This window comes from Symphodus melops (genome assembly GCF_947650265.1).
Source record: "Symphodus melops genome assembly, chromosome: 8".
In the NCBI taxonomy this organism is placed as follows: domain Eukaryota; kingdom Metazoa; phylum Chordata; class Actinopteri; order Labriformes; family Labridae; genus Symphodus; species Symphodus melops.
This window is the reverse complement of record NC_136698.1, coordinates 19,063,014-19,085,871: the sequence shown is the minus strand read 5'-3', so window position 1 is coordinate 19,085,871 and position 22,858 is coordinate 19,063,014. Positions and strand designations below refer to the sequence as shown.

The window sequence follows — 22,858 nt, the reverse complement described above, 5'->3', positions numbered from 1 at the left end:
TAAACTAAAGACTAACTTAAAAAATAACATTATCGCTGTGTATTAATGTGTGTGCTCCAGGCTTTATTTGTTCATTTACAGGAAGTCATCACAAAGGTTGAAGTTATGTCGAGCTATTTAATTGGACTATGGTCTGAGTCCATGTATAACGCTTTCAAGTAAGAAACTATCTATTGATGTATATATCACTGAAGTAGGTGGCGAAATGTCCTCTCTCAGCTGCTTACTATTGGATCTTCACAATAACCTTGCCAACAAGCAAGCAGGCTGTAAACTGGTTATATTCTATAGTTGTAATTCGAAAGGTCAAAACATGGACATCTTTTCAGCTCTGAACACATGTCCTAAATGCTCTATGCTTTACTTTTGGTTTCGAAGCACGCTCTCCAGACAAGGACAGGACTTCTGCTATGCTCCACACTTATGCTGTTCAACTTCCAGGTCAAAACGTGACAAGGGGACCGTCTAGAGTCCTGCCAGGGTCAGATAGAGACTTATACATGCAAGAGTTAATCGATCCCCAACAAGTCCAGTTTTAATCTGACTTATATCATAATTCCACTTTTTCTCACTGCATGTAAACATACTGACAGTTTTCTGCAGACATTTACTGACATGTCATTGAAGAGGCCTTTCCACAAGGTTGTGAATCTTCAAATTGAGTGCATGTGTTCACAATTACACACTGGAGACTGAAGTGCAAATCCTCATGTGTTCTTTGGTTTAAAGCAGAATTTGATGTTCAAGATGGACAGATTGATTTATTCATCCCCGGGGGGACGTTGTGTTGTTGTAGCAGTAATCCCTAGAAACAACACAAAAGGATAGCAACACAAAAAGTTCTTAGATAACAAAGGCGCCCCTTAACTTGCTTATAAAACTCAAAGCTGCTGCTGTTACTGTTTTCTCTCTGCAACAAATGTAAGCTGAACATGAATGCAATATCAACTATCTCAAATACAGCCAAGCAGTGATATTTTAAAAGACACTTTGACTGTGACATAAATCCTCTCTGACATTTATTTAAAGTGTGAACTCAATCTTTTGTTCTAATATTTCAAACTTCACATGTTGAGAACAAAGACGGAGGCTGAGCACTTGTTAACTTCAGATCTAAAGATGTTCGCACTTTGATTTAGAGCTCACTGCTGGTTTCTGTGATGCTCAAAGTCCTCATACCTCCACTTGTCTCCTGTCAGGTCCTCTCTGCTCGGCTGCACTAACAGCCGCTCTAAAGTACTCACAGATGTTCCAGTAAGACCTCGCAAATCAGAGGAGGCGTCGAGGATTGTAAAACCAACCTCACCGCCTTCATCAGCAGGGTTTCACTCTGAGTGTGTGTGTGTGTGTGTGTGTGTGTGTGTAAGAACAGTGTGTCTGTGTGTGTCGAGCTGTCTCTCTGAGGCCTGTGGAATAGCTGACTTGGATTTAAACCCACGCTCATCCCGAGCCAAGACGCAGACAAGGCTCCTCTCTCCTGTCACCTCCCTCCCTCGCTCCTCCTGCCAGATCTGCCCGAGGTCGAGCTCATTTCTAAAACTTTCATTTTTATTTTCCTGTCAGAGCTGAAGTCGTCCAGGAGCGACGCCCAGCTGAGGGGCGCGGGCTCTTCAACAGCGTTACTGGCTTTGTTACTCGCTCGTGGTTCATTTCTTCTATAATCCTGGTGTGTAATGTGTGTGTTTTTAGTGTGTGCTTCAGCTGTGCCAAGGGCTGCGTAGGCGCCACTACTAAGGGTTCTCAGTTTTATGAAACTAATCCTTTCAACGTTCACGATTTGGTAGAAAGGTAAAAGTTGCCTGTGTGCATGTTTGTGTGTGCGTGTGTGTGTACATGATTTCGTGTGTGTGTGTTTCCATGCTTTTTCCCGGAGGCAGCAGAGTACAGCGAGCGCCTGCTGTGCTGATAGAACCAGAGCCGCCAAATAAAAAAACCCAAATAACTAAGGGGCTCATTCCTGTTTCAAAGGCTCAACCCCCCCCCCCCATCTCCCTCTCTTTTTACACCACCTTCATTTTCCTTATGACCCCAATTCAATTTTCCTCGGCTCCATCCAGCTTAGTGTAACGATGAGGGTTACGAAAATCATCTGGCAGCCGCTGCATGGATATGTCACAAAAGCAGTGAAGACACCAACATACACACACACACACACACACACACACACACACACACACACTGAAGCACTGCCTGGCTCCAAGCAATGTGTTATTCATTAAAGGGAATCAGATTCCCCTCACGCTGCTGCCTGCTCTACTTCTCCTCAGAAAAAAAGAATGGACGCCAAAAAGTGTGAAAAGCGAGCAGTGTAGAGCCAATGTTTGGTCATGGCAGGACCACTATATTTTTATTTTCAAGAAGACAAGCTTTGTTAGGGAATCTGGCACCTCTAAAAACACATGGACTGTTACCATCATGCTAACTGAAACAAAGGCACAAACAAAACAGCAGGGCTAAACTTTGGGTTCATAACACTGCTAGAATCTTCCCTCCTGTGCAGGTTGGATGATGTAGCATTACATTATTTAGTTTTTAACTGAAAAACAGCAGTATCACATGATGAATGTTTAATTTGTTTAAGGCTGCTGCTGACCTTTGAGCCATTGCAGCTCTTTCCAACAGAACCTGTTGGTTAGCTAACAGTTAGCTGCCAGGTATAGAACGAGTTTCTGTTTTCTAAAGAGCACAGGAGGCTCGGTCATTGTTTTGAAAAGAAACCATGCAAAAAAAGATCTGCTTTCATGGCATCCATTGTGCTAAAACACTTAGTAGAAGAGATTGAAAGAACATGCCCTTCATCCTGGGAGTACGAGCGAAGACGCAGAATAGAGCGGTCAGGATAACAGAATTTGAAAAAAAAGTGAACCTGAAGTTATCTGGGTTAACTTCTCCTGAAGTCTTAATTCTAGGGATGTAAAGATTCACTCAACTCACGATAAGAGTCCCAACACTACAGCTGATGCTCACAACATTAGTGCAATTCATTTTTCAGAATACCATTGGTATTTGAACCGTGACACCTCTGAATTGATTTTTAACTGCCTCAGGATTAATCTTTACATCCCTAATCAATTCATGTCTGGACACAACCTCTAGAGTTTCTGAACCCAAACAGGGTCAGAAGAGTTTCCTAAAGACTTCATTTTTGGAACCTATAAGGTTCTGAAGTTGTATGGACATATAGCTTAACATGATGTGAATAAAGTCTGAAGGATTTCTTCAGCTGACCTTTGTAAAAAATGGAGTTACAAAAATCGACATTTATGCTCTTCTACTCATGCCTCCATAGAAGCACGATAGTGATATGCATGTGTGTACTCACTATGCAGTAGGCCACCAGGGCTCCCTGCACAAACCCGGCGAGAACATCAGTTGGATGGTGCTTGTGGTCAGAAACACGTGACAGGCCGGTGTAAAACGCCATCATAATCAGAGTGAACTGAAGCAGCGGGCGGAGGAGACGAGCACCACGCCATGTAAACCTGGACTGGAGGTAGAACTGTGAAGACAGAAAGAGAGAGAGAGCGAAAGGAGATCAACATACAGGGATTAAATATTTCAGCTCTTTTAAGTGAAATTAAAGTGTTTTTAAACCCAGGCTCTCTTTGAAAGTGTATTTTAAATGACTGAGTGAATGAAAGGTTTTAGAATTAAATCTTGAAACAGCTGCTGCTTTGCTCTTTTTTTAAAGCTGCCAAACTCCAGTGACAAAAAACAGCTGCTTTTCCTTGGATTTGTTCGTCTACTGCCGCACTAATCCCTTATTTTGCCCGTGTTGATGTGCGTACAATAAATATTGTCCTTGATCAGAACTTGTACGCTTACTTTACAAAGTAGCATGAAAACCTAAATTAAAGGGACAGAGGTAGATCAGCAACTCCTGTGTTCTGTATTCAGATTTATCATTTATTATCATACATGCTGGTTTATCAATGTCGTCTGGAGAGTTTGTGGAGTGTGTGTGTGTGCGTGTGTGTGTGTATTCATAGTCTGAGAGGTCTACACTGAATCAAAGTGTTCAGGCCGACCAGATTTGCGAAGAAACACACTCTCTCTCTTCCACATCACACACGTACTCGACAGCCTGAGACCTGGACATGACTGATTCCTGGTTCAACATCCCAGCTGTAACAACAGAAAAACCACAGCAAGCCACACACACAGACACAGACACAGACACACACACACACACCCTCACACAGACACACAGACACACACACACACACACACACATTAAAGTGTACATACTCTGTCCTGAATGCTGTCTGCACTGTGTTCGGTGAACTCTTTCCACTCTATCAGAAAAAATAGAAGACAAAGCGGATGCACCCTGCTCCGCTCGCAGCCTGAAACCATCTCCAAGGTCATGATAAAAACTGATACGAGCTTAAACAGGTCCAAGGTTGCTTCCACACAGTCTAACGTGTCTGTCTCTCTTTTTTATCCACACTCGTACAGTGGTGAGATCAGCCCAGACATCCTGTGTTTCTGCACCACTCGTATCCTCAGCTTCCTCTCCCTCTCTCTCACCCAGAGTCAGGGAGCAACAGGAGCGCCGGCCTCAGCCAAGGTCTGCCCTGCCCTAACCTCCAGACGAGTGTCTTCTTATCAGCCAGACGAACAATAACTACAGTGACTCCCAGGAACCCCCCCTCTGGTACGAGCCCCCATAGGTGTGGACGTAAAGCTCGCTCACACTTCCTCAACGACACTGCGTCATTGTTCTTTTCTTAACGGAAACAGAGGAAGTGATCCCTCCCATCCCATCCACGCCAGTGCTCCCCTCCCTGGGATGTTTAGGCGGCAGGTTTCCTGTGCTGTGGTTCTCAGGTAGCGCACCAGAATGACTGACAAGTCCTGCTGTCTGATCTCCTGCAGCCGGGGATACAACTTTTAAAAGAACATCCCAAAGGCCTGAAGGATGAGTCCATTTTTTCTGTGCTGCTGCTCCTCATTGGAAGTTGTTGGGTCTCCTTGGTCCGGTAGTTGGAAACATGTCTTGAGCACTGCTGATGTGCCCTTGAGCAAGGCGCCGAACCCCAACGAGCTCAAGGGCTCCTCCTGTGGGCTGCCCCCTAACTCTGACATCTCTCCACTAATGCATGTCGATAGGTTGTTCATGTGTGATTCAGGCCTGTGTGTGTGAGAAGCATGTCTCGACAATAACAGAGTGTAGAAATCTGAATCTCCCCCCTCTGGGAATAATAAAGTATGTAAAATAAAAGAATCATAAAAAAATAAATAAAAGCCTCTCACTGTGTTTTCTTTCAAATCGGCTGTTGTTTGTGTCGCTCTAGTTCCTCTCTTCGACACACCAGTCCTGCAGTGTACTTTTTGACTTTTCAATGCCCTGGTGCGTGAAATGTAGTGCATTAAAGACCAGGGTCTGAATGTCCAGGAATCGCATGAAACCTTTTAGAGCATGTATATGTGAAAGCGGCTTTAGTGATGAATGAAATAAAAAAAAATATGCAAGGCTATAGAGGGATGAAGAGATCAATTAAAAAAAAGTGATGTGGAGACAAGACGTAAACCTCTCAATCTGATCTGGCTTAGACGGATCAGCGAGCGTGAGCACTTCACTCAGACAAAACAAAGAGTTAGAGTGACCTGCTAATCATCCTGGCCCCATCCAGTTGAAGGGCAGCGAGTAAACCCAAATAACTTGTCCAACCCTGATTCAGCTCACATACAGTCGAGATAAGAAGCTGATAGAAAGCCACCTAAATCTCAAAAAGCATCATCTCTCTTTTTTGAGTCCGACTTACACCTAAAAAGACTCTGATAAGTGACCCCTGCTTTCTCTCTCTCTCTCTCTCTCTCTCACACACAGAACATTCAGATCGGAGGAAAACAACAAACTAACACAACAACATCAGGAGTCCAGGCAGATTCCCGTGACAGATTGAGAGAGCGACACAGAGTCTGGTGGTTTGTACAGGAATCCAACTCATCTCATCCGAGCTTCCCTTCCGTCTGCTGTAAAGCTCTGACTCACAGGAGGCAAGAAGGAAAAGAGAACAAATGCAACAAAGCGAGAAAGAATGACACCCAGGCCTCATTTTAAACACCAGCCCCCCCCCCCCCCCCCCCCCTCCCTCCCTTTTGTTCACACCATGCTGTGAGACACACACGCTGTGAGACGGAAGCATAGTTGTGGTTCAAGTCTCTTATATCACACACAATCACACTGGCCTTTCCACACAAACAGACAGTAGACTGAAATGACATACAGAAATGACACAGTCTTTCCTGCCACATCAGACACGTGCAAATGAGACAAAACAATAGAAGATGATCAGGACACAGACAGACACACATAGATTGTTTTCTGTGGCTGCGGGGAAGTTGTACAGTATGCAGTTATCTTCGTCTCATCTGAGGAAGCTGACAGCCGGTCTGGACCACAGACAGACACACCTGGACGTTCTTCAAAGTCACACGTTGTCATTTAGTGGATGACTACGAGGGGGGATGTGTGAGCAAGGTGACAGCCTCTGTGTGGACATGACACTTTCTCTGTCGTGAGCGACAACGGAGCAAAAGAGAGCTGAGATTCATAAACAAAGAGCCACAGGATCCATATTGGTCTGTTTTTGTGGTTTCTGGAGGAGAAAAAAAAAATCCAGAGGACATATTTCTACCATAACGGTTGTGCAGAGAGGAGAGAGTGCATGTTCAGATCTTGTGCAGAAATAAAAGAATGACAGGTTATTCAAATATTTATGTAATTTGTTGTTGACAAGCCAAACTACTCTGTTTGTGTCGTTTACGAGCTTAGAGCTTTATTTTTATTTCACTTCACAGCGTAGGAACTGGATGTGAAATGTTATTTTGAAAACAAAATAGTTGTCTCGTCCAGCTCTGTTTGCTTCTGCTGTTCAATGGTTTAGGTCTTAGGTGCTGCTTATGTCACCAAACCAAAAGACACTTTGCAAGTTTGGGAATATTTTGGCTTCAAAGGGAGAGGCAGCTAATTAAGACAAGTCAATATGCAAATTCTCTACCTGAAAGGTTTTTGTAAAACCAGGTAAATACATAGAGGTCTCGCCTAACTTACAAATGCCCCAGTATTAGAGCTGTTGATGCAAATCTAGCGAAAAATATCGATACCACACTGATCCAATGAACACTCTGAACTGCACAAAAAAAAACAAAAACGTTTCCGTACTGAAATCTTAATCAGGATTTTAAACTGCAACAACAGAGCTCTCTTATCATCTCACTCAGCAGCTTTCATTAAAAATATAACCTAAAGTGTTTTTGACAACCTTACTGCCAACAAACCTCTCACCCAGCTTGCACCAAACCCCATAACTAATCCATTTCTTACAGCCACTGTTACAGTAAAGCTGAATTATTTGTTACAAAAATCCTAATTAACTCCGCACTTAAAACAAACCAGGTGCTGGCAGGGCACACTGCACTGTGACAGTCAAGAGTACTCATTGACTTCTTCAACGTCGATCAGTATCAATATTGAGGAATGATCCATCGTTTAAAGTCATCATTTGACATTTTAGGAAACACATTTAGTCAAAATGCAATTAGGACGGGAAGATCAATAACTCTTCTACTCCTGATACAAATATTGATCCACTGAAGGCCTTTTTAATCTTTACATGCTCTGTTATTATCCAAACTCATTTTGCATTGATTTGACTTCAGATCATTGATAACATCTCTCGTTCAGGCTTTGACTGGAGACTTATTCAAGGGCACTTCAGGATAGAGGGCGGTTCCTGTGAGTGAAAACATGGAGTTACATGAGCGTTTTACAGCTGGCAAAAAAAAACATTTTTCTTTTTTTTTCCACAAGGAATGTCTTCAATGGGTTTCAGGCAGCTTTTGTGTTCCAAAACATCCACTACGGACTCTTCTTATTCCTCCCTTTTTGTTTTTGCCCCCGCTTGCTCGAGTCCTGAACTCACCACAGATGGATCCCAGTTCTGGGACCAGTGCGTCACTGTGTGGTCTGGACGCAGCACATCCTTCCCTCTTTATTCAGTCCTCTCTCTCCTCCTCAGACAGAGCAGGAGGTTCACAGAGAGGCTGGGAAATACCGGCAGGAAGCTCTCACTGCACCACACCAGAACTTTACTGAATGACCGAGCCAGACCCGACCACTGATTCACCTCCCCCATCCTCAGAGAGGAGAAGAGGGAAGAGATGACTGGAAAGCTTGGGATCGGTGCAGACGAAGACAGTTTGAAGCATGCAATGTCTGCAGGGTGCTCAGCTTCAATTGACTCCCACAACAGGTGAAGGAGAGAAGGCGAGGGTGAGGGAAACACGAGAAGACAGGAAGTGAATTCACACGGCTGATTGAAGAAAATAGGGAGTGCGTCCATCCATTCATCGCTCAGAGAACAAAACGGAAGAATGAAACTCCTCATGGAGTGTGTGAGGAGGAGGTGCAGAGGAGGTGCAGAACAATGGTTTGATTTTCTTCAGGCAGTGAATCACCAACAGCCCAAGATTTCCCTCAATGATCTCAATACATTTCTGTGTCTAGGACTGTGTGTGTGTGTGTGTGTGTGTGTGTGTGTGTGTGTGTTTGTTTGTGTGTGTGTGTGTGTGTGTGTGTGTGTGTGTGTGTTACTCACAGCCAGGTACAGCATGGTGAACATCGAAAAAGAGGCGTGTCCTGAGAAGAAGGATTTCCTGTGAGGATGAAGCCGATTGTCAGTCAGTTTTTTTGGTTAATATTCACATGACATACTCAGGTTGTCGAAATGTTTGATACTTCCATTATCTTTGACACCACATGTCTGAAAACGATGTCATCGCTATTATTTTACAGATCGATAGTATCAAGAAGTACAAAAACATTCACCCATCAAAAATCATAGACTAACTCTAATTCGCAGAAAAAAAGTCTTTGTGTTTTTGTGCAGTTCTGACAGTGTGCAGAAGTTTTTCTGCAATATTGAATATCGATGACTTTTCTTTCTGTGGGAATAAATAGGTGTAAATATCTCTTCATTTGTTGTAGTATCAAATAGTAGTGTATAGTTCTGGTATCTTGACCATCCTACATGACATAAACAGTGTGTTGCGCTATTGTTGACACACACACCTGGCCTCCTGCACATCGCTATCATCCCCTCTGCAGGTGTAGTTGGTGATGTATCCCTGGGAGCAGTCGATGGTGGAGAAATCTGGTTTACACACGTCTAAGAAGTGAGGTCTCATGCGACCCACGGACACCTTGGCGATGTCTGTGAACGACTGGCTGACCGCACATCCGAACAGAAACACGCCCATCTGGAAGATCACAGCCAATCACGACGAGACAAAAAACATTAGCAGCTCAAAGTTTCCTGAAAAATGTTTCAGACTTCTCTTTAAAAACAAAAAAACATGCAGCTATGCTTTTTTGGCTGCAGGTGAAATGATCACGACAATGCTGCTGTATCAGGTCTCATTGTGCATCCATGGCTTTAATGTGCATGCAACCTTCTAAACAGGAATGACCAGGACAGTTGAGGAGAGCAGACCTGTTTGTAGAGAGCTGCAACGTAGGGATTCCCGATGAAAGACTTTGTTCCTTCATGCAGCTGATGAATCCTGAAGCATTCTCCGATTACAATCTAAGAGACAGGGGAGTTTTTAAGATACACGCACAACACAGAATTCAACAAACAAATGCAAAATGATCAAGATATTCTTTAGCTTTGTAGCGCTGCAGAATGCTTAAGTCTTAAAGTAGCTTAACATACAATAACATTGATCATGCTTGAGTGTTTATCATGTAGGAAATCTAGTTCAAGTCTCTAATGAAGTCACAGATGGAGGAGAGAGGATGAGGGAGACGCACACACACACACACACATACACAGAGAGACACACACGGAGAATGAGCATGGCCTGCCCTTCCCTCAGGCAGTTTGGATGTGAGGTGAGATTATTAGTGATGCGCCATGATATGGTGGGGCCTTTTATGTGGGATATGAAGGATAAAGAGACAGTGATGGCGGAAAAGAAAGCATGAAATCTGGACCATCTGACGTGAGCCTGGATATAAAGAAGATTTGAATCAGAGCAGCGGCCTGATTTAAAGCTCAAGTTCAACGTGCCGACCCTGAATCCTGTTTTACTCTGACCAGGTGCTTTTAAGTGGATTTGAGGCCTATGGAAAGACCTCTGCTACATAGTGGGGGCTCTTAACTGATCCAGCTCCTGAGGCACGGACACGTCAATCATTTCTGCACCACCTGGGGTATCTGACTGACAGAGTGGCTGCCCTGCACCTCTAACCACAGCTCCCTTTCCTTTCCTTCCTCTCTCTGCACAAGGCTTCACTCTTCAGTCTCACACTAAATATTCACCATCCATCTCTGAGCTGCAGAAACTCACGGCAGTATCTGTTAACAGCGTCTCAGACATCTAATATTAGACATCTCTATTAAATTCCTCTGTGAATGTTTGTAATGATGTGGCTTATTAAACACACCTCTCCTTTCTGTTTGTTGGGTGGTCCCCTGGCAGGAAAAACCACCAGGAGAAACAAACATGGGAGCGTATTTGCATGTTTTCTCTTCGCTATTGTCAATGAATTGTTCTGATTTAGGCTTAAGATAAGAACCACAGGAGGTCGATAAAGGACAGACAAGTTTATTTGGTTTGTCAGCATTAGCATTCAAACCCCTCTCCTGCTCATGCAGTACTTATTTCCACTGGATTTCCGTTCAATACTGGTTTCACAGTGGGGGGTCACAATACCAACATTTAAACATCTGTGCGGTTCTAGTAAGAATCAAGCAATATTGTCTCCACACCAGGGTAACAAAAACACAAGTCTCGGGTACTCATTATTGTATTTTCATTGATAAGAAATTGCAACACCTGCACGCTGTTTACATTGCACAAGTATGTTGCCAACTTATTTCTACAATTTTACACAGTTACACAGTCTCTTTTTTGCTCTGGTGTTCTTTTTTAAGCGTTTGCAATTCGAAACACAGACATTGGAAGAACAATTTAAAAACTTAGTAACCAGGATGTTTCGAGAGGCACATGAATGCTGGGAGATGTAGGCCAGGCCTGTCACTGCAGGCATGTCCGATCAGCCTGATCGTCCCCTTTAAACGCCTGATGGTTCATCAATAGCTCTTCTTATAGATCGATCCCACTGTGTGGACCTGTCAGACACAGATATATGTCTGAGCAGTGCGACTGTTGGGATTGCCCACGCAGAGAAGATAAACAAGGGGCCCAACTGGAATCTGCTACCAGTGCATGAATATGAATACAAACTATATGTGTGTGAGTGTGTGCGTGCGTTACAGGAATGGTGTTGGCATGGCGGTAGACGCCACTAATGGAACACAGCTGTGTGAGACACGGCAGCTCTGCCCACACGTGAACATGTCGAAGGAGCTAACCAACACGAACACATGCACTGTCTGCTGCTTCCAATCAGCAGGAGAGCTGAGCTGCTCGTGCGTGTCGCTGATGGCGAGGAGCCTGTGGTGACAAAAAAAAAAAAGAGTCTGGGGGTTTTAAAGACCATCTCATGGCACGTTCTGGCACTAATTGACAGACATAGACCCCACCGCATCATTATTACATGTTTCCACTACCTCTGACCCACTCTGATCTTCTGACACTAGAAAGCAGCTAACGCCTCCATCGGGCTTGCGTCAGGTCGAAGGAAAGAAGACTTCGTGTGACACCCCTCGATATGCAGGGCACAGAGTCGCCAGAGTCAGGGTGTAAGGGTACGAGTGGGAGGTTTGATAGTGGACTGGGAGCTTGTAAAATCTCTTTGGACTTTGGCATGCATGCGTCAGCTCACACACTTCCATGTCTCTTGGGGGGCCTCTTTCTACCTCTGACTGGCTTAGCCATGTAATAAAAACAGACCATTAAAACGGCTCAAAGCTGAAGTGGAAGATTAAGATGACGTAGAAAGCATTACAGAATGAAATGGCAGGACATAAAGAGAACATTTACGTCAAAAAAAAAAAGAGTGGAGTTTTGGAAAGTACTGCATGATAAATCACGAAGAGTTTAAAAAGGGGCTATGTTAGTGAGATTTTTTTTTTTTTTCTAAGAAGAGGTGACTCTTGAAGCAGCAAACAAAGGGAGGTCGACTTACAGAGAAGATGGCAATAAGAATGCCAACGCCACAAAGCACCGCATCGCTAATGGTGTCTCCCTCTTTTCGGGGGTAGCGGATGGATTCGTCCAAACAGTAAAACCCGCGCTGGTACGGCTTTATGGTGCTAGTCTCAATGATCAGGAAAGGCAGGCTAGCTACAGGAGACACAGGGAATGAGAGGAACAGAGAGAGAGAGAGAGAGAGAGAGAGAGAGAGAGAGGGAGAGAGAGAGAGAGAGAGAGAGAGAGAGAGAGAGAAAGACGGAGGAGAGGTCAGTGACATGGACATAAACAGAGGGGAACAGGGAGAGCACAAGGAGCACACAAGCACCAGGGGATCATGGGAAATGGCAGAAAAGTTTGGGCATGAGGTTTCCATGGTTGGTCAGCTCTGAGCAAAGGAGTGACAGAAACAATAGTTACCCTCTCAATATGAATAAAAGTTGATTTCACATTTTCAAAACTGGTCCCTAATTATGTTTTCTTTTTACATGTAACGATTTTAAGTTAACATTTGGTTTGAAAATGATTGAATGGAAACAGGCTATAACAGCTGCCAAACAATCCTTGAAGGCCCATGTGCGCAATCGAAGTATGTCAACAAAAGTGGATGTTTTGGTCTTGAAAAAATTAGAGCAAGAATCCCAAAAGAGAAAAACCTTTATTCAGGGTTTGAAACTCATTCAGTTAAAAAAAAACATTGCTTCTACTTCAAAACCACCAGACCTCACTGACAAAAACAGGGATTGTTGCTTGCAGGACATTGGCGTTGCATGTCTTCTGCTGCCACAAGCAATTTTCTTTTTGCGTTTTTTTTTTCTTCTAACTTTGGTGTTTTAGAGGATTCATTTAGATCTTACCATAAAGTAAAACCTCACAGATGCAGGCATTGCTGGACCAGCAGCTCTTTTGTTCTTTGAGGTAATATCAATGTTTTTGTCAATGTAGTCTGGTGCCCACAGGTCTGGTGTCTGGTGTCTGGTGTAGTCTGATGTAAAAGGTGTTTAAAAAAATCTCCCTTTTTTTTAACAAAAAGCTCTATCTCTGTAGGGATCCTTTCTGTAATGGAAAAACAAAAACAACGGAGGACGCATTTGGCAGCCATTACAGCCTGATACATGACTGTGTGCTGAAAAAATGTACAGAACAATTCTAATAAAGTGTTGTATTACGGTATTTCTGCACGTGACAACATCTTACATGGCATCATCACTCCTTTAAAGCTACCACCATGATCCTGCAGCCCTCCCTGTTTCTGCCTTCAGTGATCCCCGACACTGAGCGCTCTTTGCGTGCTGGGGGGGGGGGGGGGGGGGGGGGGGGGACTTACGGAGACCGCGGGCAGTAACAACCCAACAGAAGTGAGCACTGAGGAGGGGACGGTGCTCTTCTTGTATGGATAGTTGAGGCTGGAGTCACTGCAGTAAAGACCCCTCTGGTACGGACGCACAGAGGAGCGGTGCAGCACCAGGCTGGGCAGCATTGCTACACACACATATACACACATATACACATGAATGCATGTTTGAAATCACTCTCTCTCTCACACACACACACACGAGGCTGCATCTTACAGCTTAGTGCACTTACCTGTGAGCTGTAGGAAAAAAAGTCCCATTAAAACACAATCACAGACTGACAGGTGTGTGTGAGCTCATGCTAACACTGATCAGGTTGTTGACTCTGCACACGCACACACACACACACACACACACACACACACAACACACACGCACACCTGTTGACACTGACACCGGCCTATGGAGAAATGAGGTTTGCTCTTTGGCATTAACAGACCCTCCATCCTCACGGAGTAAATACACACTGACACTGAGGGCATTGGCTCTGTTACGGGAGACAAAAGAAACCCCCGAACACTAATACTTTGTCAACACACTGTGAGAAAAGGTGTGTGGTGGATTTCAGGGGAAGAGAGTGCCATTCCAGCTCCAGAGATGAAAGATTTTTTTTTTTAACAAAACCCATTCATTAAAGGAGGAGAAAGACGCTTGACAAACGTGTGTCTGCCCCAGTGACACCTGAATAGATACTGCTGTCTTTTTTTTTGTGAGCACAAATGTGAAGCTGTTTTCAGTGACCTGTTATTTCATCACAGCAGGAGGCAACAACAGAAACAAGCAGCTCCCCTGGCGAAGCGAGTTCAAACATACATTATTTGGTTAGCTGTCTTCACTAACCCTGACAGAAGGGATCACGCTGAACGGTGACACGGAGACTGGCTGGGATCTCAATTGTTAAACCCACAGTTCTCACGAGTGCGTTCTCATAAAGGGGACAGAGTCAACTATATTTATCCCAATAAATCACAACCATCAGTGAGTCTGCCTTCAGAGATCATCATCATACTTAGCAAACTGAATGTGAAATCGGAAGAAGTTTAACACAAATATCACACAGCTGCAAAGACAAATGAAGGAAGTCAGGAAGAGATCTAAATAAAGAGATTTCTACAGGAGAATTCATCACGTTGTCATAATCAGAGGACAAACAAACTGTAATAGTGTACAACATAAAACTGTGGTATTTTCACTGGAAAAATGTCAAACTGTTCCAAATGTAGTTTTTGGGATTTTGTTACTTTTCTCGCCTCAAAGTCGGGTTAGCTGTTTCTCTTTCTATTCTAGCACTTTCTATTTTTGTTAACGAGCGTACAGTTACTTTAAGTTTGTTTGGTGCAATTAAAAGTGACTTCTTCACCAACACACAATCATACACCCACACTGTGTTCAGATGATTCTTAAGAGGAGAGAATAAACAAACATCTCGGGGTCTTGTACTACAAAAAAAAAACACAGGCCAAACTGTGGCTGGGACAGTCAAAAGTGTGAATACCAAAAAAAAAAAAACCCCACACAGCCCACCCACTCTGGAACATTTTTCACATGAGACCATGTTTGGTGTGTGTGTGTGTGTGTGTGTGTGTATGATTGTAGTGGCTCATAAATATGGAGAGCTGAAGACTTGGAGGCGTCCTGAAGACCCAAACGCAGACATACCAACACATACATCCAACATCAGTCTGCACAGAGACTTTTTTTTCCCACTGTGGTTCATGAGGTTCGCTCACATCACACAGAATTCTGACATGTGGGTCAGAGTCGCATTTTTACTCCGAATGTTCCCAGAAGCCCGGCCGTTGTCTCAGAAGTGATGGAGAGGAGATTGTGTTTCTGCTCTGCCTTGAAAAACAGCACTCACCAGAAACCACTCGTGCTCGTGAGCTTCTCAAAAACCTCAAAACACACTCTCGTATGCATTCTTGTGGACACACACTGAAGGCTTTCACACGCTTTGTCACATCTACACAGTGACATCTGCTCGCACTAAAGAAGAAAGTGTTGTCTCAGCTCGACCAGATCAACTACTCCGTGTCCACACTAATACGGTTCAACATGACAGTATCCATTTTTTTCGGAGCTTCTTTTCGTACACATACACAGTATGTGGTCGTGGTTGTTTTCGACTTTGATTTGAAAGCTGATAGCCAAGAAAAATTCTACGACAACTTGGCATGTTGCGCGACTGCAGTGCCAGGATCGTCTCAACCCCTTCTGCATCGACGTACCAAGGAAGCTGGAAAGGGTGCAAAGAAGAGAAAACCAGCAGACAGTTTGCTGTGCAGCAGGAGCACTCAGGAGCAGCAGCACTCAACAGACAAAAGACAACAGACTGCTGGTTTTACAGTGGGTTTTTTTACAGTGTGATTTGTAGTTACATTTTGCTGTTTATTGCCTGAAATGCATAAACAACTCAGACGTATAGAAGAGTTCTTCTGCGGCAACACTCAGACATAAGATCTAGCTCTCTAACGTCAATCCCTGCTCTGTTTGTCCATGTGCCACTCCACTCTGCCCTACTTGTGGGAGAGGGATTCACATGTTAATGAGGGGAAGTGAAAGGAGACGAGTTCATTGGCTTAACTGACACACACACACACACACATAGCCACACACACACACTCATGCAAAGGGGCGCTTAAGAGCTAAACCTATCTTAGAGCACCATGGGAAACTCAGGAGTGGACCATCTGAGAGACTGAGAGAGGAATTTGAGAGCATTTGAGCACCTCAACAGGATGTATTGAGGATTTCTGAAAGCCTCTCTATCAGGTCTGCTTGTGCCAAGCTAATCTCTGGTGCTATCTCCCAGAACGCAGCCTGGAATTTGGACATCCTCCTGCAGACAGTCGTATGAAGAAATATGACCTCTTTAGGGGCGGTGGGCTAAAGAGTGTGTGACCTTCACAGGGCCAGTGGACCAAGACAAAGAGAGGGGGGAGTGTCAGAGGAGGGGGAGATGAAAACAGGGAGGGGAGGAGAAGAAAGAGGTGGGCGGGGCTGCTGACAGAGCTCTGAGGTGCTTCAGTGAATTAAAAAACAACTTTTTACAACCACTGTCACAAGGTCAGTGACGCTTTAGTTTTAGGCGACGGCCACTCAGATGTATTTTCATTTCAAACCCCAGAACTGTTTACGCTTAGCCCCCACAAAACTTTAGTGTTTCACATCAGCTATAACAAAGACTTCTGACCCTAAATAAAACAACAAACTTTTAAATAGTCACTAGCAATGTGATTTGCAGCTTGCAAACAGAAAGTTCAAAACAATCACCCCAAGAAGCACACGCTCACTGCAGAGTTAGTGTGTAGCTAACGTTTACTGCTTGTACATACAATGTGAGCTACCGCCCGCTAGCACAAGCTAATGTCAGTGTTTGGCACCTGTCTCTCTAGCAGATAGGAGGCCAACTTTGCATCCGCAAGTTAAAGCTAGCTTGAGGTTGTTGACTTTAAGCCTTTACCTCAACATGTATTACCAAGAAAACATGTTGCTCACACTGCTGCTGTCCATGTAGCTGCTGTTGTATAGGAGGTATCATTTGCATTTCATAAAGCTGCTTCTGTCAACATGTACAAAGAATTATATTGGAGCTCTTCTTGGGTCCAGAAGTCTTATCAAAAATATTTGACTGTTTGATTCTTGTCCATATTGCATTTGCATAAAAGATATTCATTTTAAGAGTCAGCTGTGTTGAGTACATAAAGAAGTCAATTCACTGATCCAATAACTTATTTTAATACTGCAATAAAATCAACCCGTTTCAGTCAAATTTTCTGGACGGTAACATCAAGGCAGTCCCATCAGCCAGAGTTTTATAAATGTACTTTATACATATTTATCCCATTTGAATCTTTTGGCTTCATTCACATGTCTTTTCTGAAGCCTTTTTCCCCACATGCACTCCTGAGGAATACCTCTGAAATCTTTCATATCTGGATGTTCACTGATGGATCTGTTTGGAGCTAATAGCCTTAGCAGTTTGGATGTATTTTACGCTTGTTACGTCAACAACTTCTACGACTACTTGCAATTGCTGCAAAGCTCATGTTTTAAGTGGAGGGAGAATGACACGTTTACTCAAAACATAACGAAGCAACTTTGCAAGGACCTGAGAAACTTCCTGGTAAAAGCAAGGGTGCTCTGCTTAGCTACAAGATTGTGAGCTATATACTATACTTTTCACTACACTTGTATCAGATGACTCTGTTCTGGCCAATGTTGGTGAAGGAATCAGAAAGGAAATAAAAACATTTAAAGACAGTTGTATTTAGCATAAATTCCTCACCACAAATGGAGAATTACTTGCTAACAGTCTGACTTCACCTCCACTTTTGAAATCAAACACAAAATCTTGCATTTATTTCCACCAGTTTCCACACTTTGCTTTTATGTTGGGTTTTTTTTCCATGCAGGTGAAGTCGTGCATTTTGTGCTTTTAAAGCAAATGAGCCTTGAGAGCTCTGGAGCCACTGATCTGCGTTTGAACAACAAATACAGACCTCTGAGGATAACTACAAACCCTAAAAAACTGAAAAAGAGAAAAGGATGGAGAGAGAGAGAGAGAGAGAGAGAGAGAGAGAGAGAGAGAGAGAGAGAGAGAGAGAAAGAATGTGTGGAAAATGCAAGGAGGAGAAGGAAAAAAGAGAAATCCTAAGTGGGTGGCTTGACAAGTTAAGGGAACAGTTCTATTTGTCTTATCTGATCCCGTCGGGCATTTCTCTCTTTCAGTGCGAGGAGAACCACTGCAGACCACTAAACACTGCTTACACAGGTCAGACACAGAGAGAGAGAGAGAGAGAGAGAGAGAGAGAGAGAGAGAGAGAGAGAGAGAGAGAGAGAGAGAGAGGTATTTCTTTGGCTGATTGAATCTTTGTTTATATGCAGAGGTCGTGGCAGGGCCTGTGTGTGTGTGTGTGTGTGTGTGTGTGTGTGTTCTGTACTTATTTTCCATCCATAAATCCGCTCAAATGTTCATGCTCCACTACGTGTTGGAAATCATTGCTCTAAAGTATGTTGGTGAGTGTTTATATGTGGTGTGTGTGTGTGTGTGTAAGTGGTTTTAGTGTGCACAAGTTGGTGTGTGTGAAAAGGATTTTCCAAACAGCGTCTGTTTGATTGGCTTTGGAGTTAAATTTGGTAGAGCGAGTTAGCGCTCAGATTAGCAGGATGAACGTGAACACGTCTGATTTTAACTTTTCCCACGGACTTTCTGCACAGAGCTAGAGCTCACAAACCCACTCTAAAGTTGTGAGGAACTGAATTAAGACATTCTTCCACAAAGAGTTTGTCTTTTCTGCAGGTTCAGTATCATCTTTGTTAAGACACAATAACCAAGCAGCTGAGCTCTATGGTGCACAAAAGGTTAATTCCTCATGACATGGCGCTAATGTCCCTGAAAGCTTCACCTGTGTGAGCTGAAGAAGCCATGGCAGCTTTCCCGTTCTCATGACCCCTCCCCCTTGTGTCTCTATTGACATTTTAATGGGTTTTCATGGCTTTCAGGGGGCAGAATTAGACTGATATCGTGATTATGTTGAGCGAGCAGAGAGCGTGAGAGGTGAATGGGAGGCGGACCTGCTAGAGGAAAAGGTATTGTCGTAATCCCTAATGGAGGATTTCCTCCTCCTGTCTCCTGAACGCACCATGCGACCCGTCCTGATGAGGAGGGGGACATGTTTATAGAGGACGATGGCTGGGGGAGTCTGACTCTATAGACAGAGTCAATCAATCACACTGTCTTCTCTTTTTCTGTGGTTTTCTTGCTGCCGTTCAACAGGGGAATCAGAATGACACAGTCAATCAAATACTCATCTTTTTTTCTCTCTCTGAAACGTGAGAGTCACTCACTACAAAGTCCTCTAAAACAAGCAGTAAGGTACAATGAGATAAAAAAAAAGCTTCTTGAAAAAAAAAAAAGCCAGCTAAATCCTGAATTCAAGTAACTGTTTAACCTGTTTTTCTACTTCTGTTAGAAAATCTTAAAATGATCTGAAACATTTGCTTTTCTTGTTAAAGGAAAAAGACTTCAATGAGAAAAGTTGGTAATGTTGCCTGAAATTTGAATGTCATAAATAGATGAGTCAGCTGAAAGATAACATGATGGGCTACTTATATACTGTCCATTCAGCTAATAGTGTTATATGTGCAAATTCACTTTTATCTCTTTTGCTTGCTCTTAAGACATCTTATAGATTTCGTATTCAATGTGTTGTATGTTTATGTCCTATTCCTGTGTTGCACTTTAAATGTATACAGATGTTTTCATAAAATGTCTCTGTTATTTTGTTTTGCTTTTACACGTTTGAATTTTGTGATAGAAGTTTTTTTAAAACGCCATTTTAAGTTCTGGAAAACTGAAAGAAGCCTGTTTCACGTCTTCCATACATGTTTTCTTAAAGTACATCATTAGCTATAGCCCTCAAAGAGATATCGCAACACTAAATTAACAACAGAAGAAGGACATTTCCCGGCCTCTTGAGAATCCTTTGACATTTTTCCGTCACACACACCCTGCAACACAACCTGCTCTGCTAAAGGACGCTCTGTTGGTGGCCTATATGGCTAAAAAGAAGCATGAAAATAGATATTGTCTTGTTGTTATTTGATACTTGTGTGACTGTGTGTAGGCAGGAAGCCTTCCGCTCACTTAGCTGAGCCCTTTATAGCCTGTATATTTGGATGAATGCCCTCTTCCAGCTTCAAGTCACGCTGCACGTGAGTAAGTGTGTAAATGTGTGTGTTTACATCTCAAGAGGATAAATGTGTGTGCTTAGGTGAGAAAGATTAGCCCTGGTGTGTGTGTGTGTGTGTGTGTGTGTGTGTGTGTGTGTGTGTTTGTATAGTGTGAGAGTGTGTTTGCTGTTAATGCACCTGATAGGAGCTGCCAGCTGCACTTGCCGGTGCTCAGTGTTCTGCTGATCTCGAGGCAGGTGAGAAGAGAGCCGGCTCTCATGTGAAGCTTTTAATGCTCCATCAATATGTTAAAAAGGCAGCTCTTAATGCATTTTAATCTACATTAACACCTGAATAATCTTCTCTTGAAACAGCTTGTAATGCCAGCCTCAACCTCAAGCTTAGAGAAGGAATTCCAAGATCTAAGACTTGTATTTGTCACACAAGACGGCTTGTAACACGTAACGATGAATGTCATGTTCACCAAGGCCTTTTGATAAAGCCACTTTGAGTGTCTGTCCTTGACATTGATTACATCAGGGACTTTGCCACAGAGAAGAGAGGCCATTTCTGATCTCTCCAGCTGTTATTTTTTTGTCTTCTAAACATATACTGTTAGGAATCAAATTCTACACACTGAAGTCGTACAGTAACACATACTGAGGCAGGGCTAGACCAGTAACTTCGTTGGTGGTTTTTATTCATTGTGGTCATGGTGTGATGGCAAAGAGGAGTTTATGGGAAAAAGAAAGCTTCTTCCTCTTGAATAAAAATGTCTCTGTAAGGATCAGTTCTGTAATGATGCAAGACACTTACTAATGATAAATAACATTTACAGAGGGCATAATACACTGACATGCCCTCTGACCTGTGGGGTTTAAAAACAGCCGCAGAGGCAGATGCCCGAGATGTTCTACAACTTGGCACACATCCAACATGACATGCTGTTCTAAGCCCACACATTTATCTTTATCTTTAGGTGTCTAAAGCCGTGAGCACGAGTATGTGCAGCGTTCCAGACATGTGGGAGCAGAGAGCAGAGGTGAGCTGAGGTCTATCATAGACCCTGGAGAGAGCTGCAGGGACGCAGGTCAGAGGCGGGGGTGTGACGAAGATCGAGGATCTTCCTGTAGAATACGAGAGCAGGGCACACATGTCACTGTAACACCGCCTATTAAATCTGTGAGACTGTGTGTGTGTGTGGCTATGTGGGTGTCAGAGTGGATTACTGTGGTTCCACTGGAAACTTCAGCAAAGTCTTTTCTCAAACATTCTGAAGCTGTCGACCACAAAGGGCTTAAAAAACGCTCTGCACAATCCAAATAAACAAGCCAGGTCCATAACCCCCCCCCCAGACTCCATCCATACACAGTCAGAGTGCATGCAGGGAAACATACATCCACACCCACATGCATACATGTAGATGATACAGATGTTCTTTTCTTTGTTGCTACAAGCTGCTGATGTGTCTCTCTCACGTGCACACACACAGGAGTGAGCTGAGGTCAGCAGAGTTTGTGCGGAGTGAATCCCTGTCCTCTGTGTGAATGCTGCAGCGACCGGGGGGCCGCTGGCTGCAGCATGTGCTTACTCAGAGAGATTTTATTCACACAAATAGATGCCTTTTTACACACAGGCTTCTGTTGGGACACTCTGCAGGAACACCTGTGAGGCTGAGTCCCCAGAAATAAACAGAAGTTTACAGCCTGGTGCAAAAACAGCCTAGGTCTCTATTGCTCATTTTTCTCCTTGTGACAACCCTCTAAATTCTTGTGCATCTCATTAACTGTTAACATTTTATAAAGCCTTAAAGTGATGTAGATTTATGGGTGTGGCCTCTTTGAGTGACAGGTGGGAGCCGCTGTCTACCTGCTAGATGTCGTCTCAGATAATTCGGTCACTGGACGTAACCTCTGGTTAGGGTTGTTTGTGCTGTTTGGGACAGATAATTAAAAAAAAAAAAAGATTGAGACCAAGATGGTGGCTCGAAGCTCTACAGTATTTTGTTTCACTTGTAGAGTGACAATAACCATTTCTTGTCTTATCGAACTAACAGACCGTCCAACAATTCTGAGCTCCACTTTTTACAACCAAACTGATTCTAGTTTTTAGTTCAGAAGTACCTTTCCCCACTGCCAGTAGAAAGCAGAGGAACACACAGCTGCCCTAGTGAAGGGAAACCTGAGCATCACCCTGAGGCCACATCAGCCTACCTGGCTGCCTCGATATGCGTATCTCCGTTGTTGTCATAATGACATTCTAACCCCCCTCTGGCTGCAGAGATGATCACTGTGCCTCCTTTGAAACCTGACGCCCCTCATTGCACTGCTTCTCCTCCTCTGCTCACCTCTCTGCACACATCACGTTCGTCTGCAGACAATAGGTGTTAAAGCTGAAGTGTGAATGTTCTGCATGATGTTCTTGTGTTGCAGGGAGCCCCCTCTGTATGTAAACAGGATGGGCATCAGTGGCTGCAGTACAGATAAGGTCCGCGCCAATAAAGATGCTGAGCTGATTACTGCACGGCCCTGCAACAGTTGAGCTGATAAACACTACAGCCCACAAGCCAGCAACAATACAGCTTCAGCAGCTAAAGCCATAAACTCCTCCTGACTGATAATGAAGTGGCTTGAGTGCCCATCGCGGTGGTGGTGGTGGAGGAGGAGGAGGAGGAGGTGAGGTCTCTCACTCTCTCATCTCCACTTCATTCGCTTTTCTCC

General features: G+C 43.7%; 1 protein-coding gene across 2 annotated transcripts in view; it reads right to left on the bottom strand.

The window, feature by feature from the left end:
* The window catches only part of plpp3 (phospholipid phosphatase 3), a 37,791-nt gene that overhangs the window by 5,735 nt on the left and 9,198 nt on the right, over positions 1–22,858 (bottom strand). The window contains exons 3-7 of one of the 2 annotated variants that reach the window (XM_079351402.1): positions 13,436–13,590; positions 9,501–9,593; positions 9,080–9,267; positions 8,607–8,664; positions 3,323–3,499 (exon numbers count right to left, since the gene is read on the bottom strand). In XM_079351402.1, the coding sequence (XP_079207528.1) occupies positions 3,323–3,499; positions 8,607–8,664; positions 9,080–9,267; positions 9,501–9,593; positions 13,436–13,590 (671 nt within the window). Of the gene's footprint in view, positions 1–3,322; positions 3,500–8,606; positions 8,665–9,079; positions 9,268–9,500; positions 9,594–12,103; positions 12,262–13,435; positions 13,591–22,858 lie in introns of both variants that reach the window. The other variant, XM_079351401.1, reaches the window with a different exon arrangement.